This window comes from Rhinichthys klamathensis, unplaced genomic scaffold, assembly GCF_029890125.1.
Source record: "Rhinichthys klamathensis goyatoka isolate OS25496 unplaced genomic scaffold, OSU_Roscu_1.1 h1tg000750l_1, whole genome shotgun sequence".
NCBI classification, from domain to species: Eukaryota; Metazoa; Chordata; class Actinopteri; order Cypriniformes; family Leuciscidae; genus Rhinichthys; species Rhinichthys klamathensis.
In genome coordinates, this window is record NW_026607158.1 from 1 (window position 1) to 6,901 (window position 6,901).

General features: G+C 40.4%; 1 protein-coding gene across 1 annotated transcript; it reads left to right on the top strand.

The window, feature by feature from the left end:
• Positions 1-453: 453 nt before the first annotated feature.
• Positions 454-1,079, top strand: LOC130077511 (gastrula zinc finger protein XlCGF49.1-like; the record flags this gene model as incomplete). The annotated part of the gene is made up of 1 exon (XM_056242768.1): positions 454-1,079. A coding segment is annotated over one exon (626 nt), but the record flags the coding sequence as incomplete, so codon positions are not given.
• Between the last annotated feature and the right edge of the window lie 5,822 nt (positions 1,080-6,901).

Below are 6,901 nucleotides of genomic sequence, written 5' to 3' on the forward strand. Positions count from 1 at the left end.
AAACACCACATAGACACATAAACAACATTAAAAACTGGATTTTCACCCACAGGGGGACTTTAAAAGGTCATGACTCATTTTCCCAGGTCTCTATCAATTTTATAAACGTGTAATCCTATCCCTAATCATGTTAAGCAAATACAGAACTTGGGAACAATTTTTTTCAGGTTTCCAAAACTGTAAAAAAATAAATATAGGGAACATAGGACCCTTTTTCACATGTTTGTCATTTTATAAATATTTAGATCCTGGGAACATGACCCATGGCACGCTATACTTATGCTTGATGAGACGTGTCTTCATTTATACTTGTCCACAAATGCAAATATGTGTCCTAAAGAAAGCAAATAGTTAACAATATTGATAAGAAATTATAAGATTATAGATCTAAACAACTCTTTCACTATCTTAGTGCATAAACTGGTGTTAACTTGTATTTGTCTTTTGCTTTAGACCTGATGGTGCTGAAAGAGGAGAGTGAAGTACTAGTTGAAGATCACTATGAGAAGAAACAGTGTGATTTCATCAATGGAGAGAAACCCAGAGAAACTGAAAAGACTTCCTCACAAAAAAGAGCTCAGAAGACCAAATCTAACAGTCACTTCACCTGTGATCAGTGTGGAAAGAGTTTCACTGAAAAAGGAAGCCTTAAAAGCCACATGAGAGTTCACACCGGAGAGAAGCCTTTCACATGCCCTCAATGTGGAAAACGTTTTACACATAAAGGAAGCCTTAATGACCACACGAGAGTTCACACTGGAGAGAAGCCCTTCACCTGCCAACAGTGTGGAAAACGTTTCACGCAAAAACAAAACCTGACGGTCCACATGAGAGTTCACACTGGAGAGAAACCTTACACATGCCCTCAGTGTGGACAGAGTTTCAGGCATAAGAAAAACCTGTACACCCACATCAGTCGTCACACGGAGACCGCTTTCACCTGCAAACTGTGTTGCAAGAACTTCTCGCATGAAGAAATTGCTAATGCCCACATAGAAATGGACAGTGGAGAGAGCGCATTGACCTGCCAACAGATATGCCAACATATGTACTCCGTGTGGACACATTTTCGCACATAAAAACCCTTACAGGCTTCCCACGTGTCCTGAAAAAACTAGAAAATTGATGGCTAATGTTTCAGTCCTGGAGAATGTAAAATGTCTTCTTGTTGAAAATCTTGTTGTTGTCTTGGAAAATTATATTAATGTTCTTGTGTTTTCCATTAGCAGAGAACGAAGAGTTTATCACTCCCTAAAACAATAAATGTAGCACAAAGTGCTAAGTTCAGGGTCAAGTCACCTTTATTTATCAGTTCAGTGTTGATTCATTTTGGTTCAATTAATGTGTAAAGTACATAAATTATGAAATTAGTTCAATTCAGCTATAAAGCAGATCTGCAGAAAACAGTGATGTCATCGTCTAGCTAAGTTGACCAGTAGTGTCAGTGCAGTCAAATCAGTAATATTGCTGAATATTAAGTGTACCCAACTAAGCAAGCCAGAGACGACAGTGGGTCAGGTGACAGAATGGAGAAAAAAACCTTGAGAATAACCAGGCTCAGTCACTCGAGCTGCTGCGTTTTGGACCAGCTGGAGTTTGTTTATTAAGCGTGCAGGGCAGCCACCCATAAGAGCATTACAATAATAATACAAATGTTTCGCATTTGTCATTGAAAGCATATGTCGTAATTTAGATATATTTTTAGGTAGATGAATGCGGTTTTAAAGATGCTACAAACGTGGCTTTCAAATGAAAGATTGGTATCAAAGAGCACTAAGATTGAGTAACACTAATAGAAAGATACAACCACGGTCGGATGATAAGAGCAAATCATTTGTAACTAATGAGAGCTGTCTCAGTACTATGATACGGTCTAAATCCTGACTGGAAATCTTTCTAAAAACGAACATAGTTGTGAGGATACTGCCTATTCTAGTATTTTTGACAGAAGAGATCTAGTATTTTTGACACAAGACATATGAGATCGGCCTGTACTTGACTAATTCTCTAGGATCAAGTTGTGTTGTTATCTGTGATCATTTAATTTACAATAACCACTTTAGGTGTGGGAGATCTAATGTTTAGGAGCCCAAGATTTAGAAATTGTTTTTGTTCACCTATTTTGTGATTTTCTGGTTTAATCACAGATTTTTTTTTTAGATCCTGTAGTAGATTTATTATTCAACCTTACTATTTGGGGAACAGACCCCGTCTCTATAGAATGGACATAGAAGTGCACATGCGTCACGTAATATGGCCCAAGTGTTTCCTAAAGCGAATCTCCCACTTCCTCCTATCTGGACAATCTTCCTGAACTCCTATAACGTAGATGCAAAGATTGGGAGCAGCAGATCTAGATTCTATTGAAGCCCCTTCTTACCCCCTACTCCTGACCACAATGTAATCCAAACAATCCAAGTCAATCTGATTACTTCTCCAGAGAAAGATTTGTTGCAGTGGGGACAGAATAATTCTGGATGGTCTCATATGCTCTTTATTCAGATCAAAATGCTCATGAGAAAACACATCAGTCTCGGAGAAGCTTCCGGTCCTTATCCTGAATGGTGGTGTCTCAATGGGTGGTAGATCAAGTTCACGCAGATGCAATGGCCTGGCCATTCGCTGAGGTGTCTTCTTAAAGCGAATCTGTGGAAGAGCATGTCTGGCATGGCTCTGTGAGACTCTCTAAACTTCTCCCCCTCACCATCTCATCAAATAAGACGTTTTTAACCCCCATTCCCAATCCCACATGCTTTGGAAGAGAGGTCGAAGCTCATCCTGAGTTTAGTATCATAATTTTTTCTAAAGACATCTGTGAAGCTCTCATTTCAGTTAGCAACTCTTCATGTCCCTCCTTTGACTTGAGGATTCAAATTCAAGCAAGAACTGTAAAAAAAAAGTGCAATCTGTTCTCACCCTTTGCCTACTTGTGCCACCGTGCAGAGATTGGCAAGATTGACTAGGATCAGGAAAATGTGTCCCCTCCGCATTGAGAGCATTAGGCCTATGAATGTGAAGCCCCTCTAAGGTTCCTACAACTGGGAACTCCACATCATGACTTGCACCTGATATTGCATCCATTCCATTTCTTCAATGCCTAAATAATGAAACTGTCATAAAATAGAATGTGGAGGCTGACCATAAACAGCTAAAAATCAAAATAATGTTCAACAGAATTCTCCATCAAATCTTGTGGGAAAAGTTTGTAACAGTGCCTTGTATTTAAACCCAGATCACCTGCCACAAGATTTAAATTAGGGAAGGGATCCACCTGTTAGAAAATAACTGATAAAATCTGTAAGAAATGTATGGCTGACACCGCCGTCGGTGTATGAATGGGTGAATGGGTGAATGTGAGGCAAAATGTAAAGCGCTTTGGTGGCCATTGGGTCTGTGAAAGCGCTATATAAATGCAGTCCATTTTACCTTTTTTTTTTTTTTTTAGAGATACAGGTAAGTATAATATGGGGGGAAAAAATCATAAAGAGTATTTAAATACCTTTATACGGGAGATGAGATTTACAAATATATATACAAAAACCAGAGTAGATGAAATTTCCTATGGGATGAAAGTTTTATATGTACCAAGGAAAACATCCAGGAAGGCATCCTGGCCAAATTTGCCTATTGGCCTCTGTCCATCATGGCCTCCTAATCATCCCCATATACTGATTGGCTTCATGGATCCACCCTGTCTCCTCTCCACCAGTAAGCCGGTGTGTGGTGGGCGTTCTGGCGCACTATAACTGCCGTCGCATCATCCAGGTGGAGCTGCACACTGAGGAGGTTGAGGAGATTCCCCCTTCCATGTAAAGCGCTTCGAGTACCCAGAAAAGCGCTATATAAATAGATGAAATGAGTCTAAATTGTCTTATCTGGGATAGTCCACACTGAAGATTTAAAGTCCTCGCTACTGTGTAGATGAATGAATTAAAATTAATCTTGGGATGATGTAGACTGAATCAGGCTGAAATAATCCAACAAATATCTCACTCTCAAACGTTTATTAATCCTTGTGCAGATACACAAAAGATCTCAAGGAGTTAAGTGGTAATGAGTCCTGAGGTTCAGTAACCTTTTCTTGACAGTCCCCATCCAATGTTAAGTCGTAAGGTATGGTTACAATGAGTGGGTCCTGACAAGTGTCGTCTAACTCCAATAGAGTTCAGAATGTCTTTAAATGCCAATCCCAATGCGTCTTTTTTATTATCTACATGTATATTAAAATCACCAACAATTAGGACTTTATCTGCAGACAGTACTAACTCTGATAGAAAATCAGAAAATTCTGTATGGTGCCCTGGTGGCCTGTATACAGTAGCCAGCACAAATGTCAAACGTGATTTATCATTAACACTAGATAGTGTTACATAAAGCACCATCACTTCAATAGAACTATACTTGAAACCAGACCTCTGAGTAAGACGTAAAATATTATTAATTGTAGCAACTCTTTTGCCTTTCAGGCGAGGCTCATGTTTATATCAATAATCTTGGGGGGTAGACTAATTTAAAGTAATGTAATCGTCTGGTTTTAGCCAGGTTTCTGTCAAACACGGCACATCTAGGTTATGTTCTGTATTCAGGGAACAGACACATGGTCTATATGATGATATCTAGGTGAAAGAGTCTCTATGAAGTGGGATTTATTTGACTTATGTGATGTGAGACAGCTAGCAGACGGTCAGTTTAGCCAGTCTGTCCTTCCTGACCTGAGCCCCAGTTAGTCAAGGTTCAACTCTAAGACTAAGAGAGAGAAGAGTAGCACCATCCCAGGAGGAATGAATACTATCTCTTTTTAACAGGTCAGGTCTGCCCCAAAAACTTTTACATGTGTCTATGAACCCTATATTATTTTGCGGACACCACTTAGACAGCCAGCCATTGAGTGAGGACAGTCTGCAAAGTATCTCATCACTCCGGCGAACAGAAAGGGGACCAGAGCAAATTACAGTGTCTGACATAGAACTTGTGAGCTAACACAGGCTACGCTAAACTGGCAAGCACTGCAAGCAACAATAACAGAAGATGATATGACTGACCATGTTTGTTGACTGATTTCTACTTACCACAGTGTTTGATGGGCTCGCAAAAGATAGAAAAGAGACGGTAAGTATGAATGACAAGTTAAAATGCTAGCAAAATGCTAACACATTGTGCTAGCGATAGCAATTTAAATTAAAAACTAGCAATATAAGATTAATGTAATAGATGTCAGATAAATGGTGGTTTAGCTCTTTAAATGACAAAGAATGATAGCAAGAAAAAAATCCAAAACAGAGCTACAATCGCAAACCACTTAGCAAGCAAGTTTATTTTTAAACAGACAGTCTCCCGCATATTGATAGCGTCTCCCTGATGCCCGCAAATTAGTTCAAATCTCCCGGAATCTAGAGCAAGATAGAAAAAAAAAAGAAGCTACCTTTAACAATGGCACCAATCTGTTTATTAAAGTTTAGTGATGAGTCCATAATTACCCCTAAACTCTTTACATGATCTTCAATCTTAAAGGAAAAGGAACCTAACAGTTCAGGAAAGGTAGGTAAGATGCGAGAACCTACAATCAAAACCTCAGTCTTACTCTCCTTTAATTGGAGAAAGTTGCTAGAAAGCCAAAGATTTACTGTAACATTCCTGTACTTTGTCCAGCAAACATAGGCCGTGATTCAAGCAGCAATCCCAGCAATTGGAGTACAGCTGGGCGATCGGTGTGTAAACTCGATCGCATACGCAGAAGACCTGATCTTACTGGCAGAAGATCAGGTTGGCCCTACAGAAGAAATTAGGGGGACTATGTGATGCTCTAAAAGGAGTTGGGATGTCTCTAAATGAGAGTAAATCTGCCAGCATTACAATCGTCAGAGATGGAAGAAGTAAAACCTTAGTGTTGTGTGCGGCACGTTATTTCTCCCCCAACGGACCAATTAAAACGATGGGAGTTTTAGATACACAGAGATATCTCGGCTTGGAGTTCGGATGGAAAGGAAAAATAGTGCCGAAACACTCAAGACTACTAGAGAGCATGCTAAAAGAGCTGAAGGAAGCCCAACTTAAACCATTCCAGAGACTTGACATTCTGCAGACGTATCTAGCTCCAAACCTAATGCATGAATTGGTTTTGGGAGGAGCACATAAAAACTCGCTAAAGACGCTGGATAGAATGATCCGCTCCTCGTTCCGAAGTTGGCTACGCCTTGCAAAGGATACGCCGCTTGGATATTTACACGCACCAATTGCAACTGGGGGCTTGAATATCCCGAGTCTTGAAACTAGTATTTCGTTACAACAGAGAACACGTTTTGAGAAACTACTGTCAAGTGGAAATCCACTGTATCGTGCGCTAACGGAACAAGCATCCTTTCAGAAGATGATCCGGAAATTGAATGTGCCCAACAGGATCGGGGAAATGGCGGTTTCCTCGAGAGCAGAGGTTAAAAGTCAATGGGCACAGCTACTATATCAATATACGATGGTCGAGAATTGGCCCAGAAAGATGTTGATAGGGCCAGTCATCGCTGGATAGAACAACCTGAAAGAGTCTTCCCAAGATTACACCTGAGGGGGATTCAGTTGCGTGGAGGGGTCCTCCCTACAAAGACAAGGAAAGCGTGCGGAAGACATTACCACACAACGGATACGATCTGTAGAGGGGCTTGTAAGTCACTGGAAACAATCAACCACATATTCTATGTCTGTACCTTGTACCTTGACATGTCTGAACCTGCGGTTCCTCTCGGACTGAGCAGGATTACTATTGCAACGACACGGACATCAGTAGGGTAAAACTAACCTGTCTCACGGCGGTCTAAACCCAGCTCACGTTCCCTATTAGTGAGCAGCCAGAAAGGAACCAGAAGCCAAAGATGTCAATGATGAAATAATGAATATTGCACCACATTAC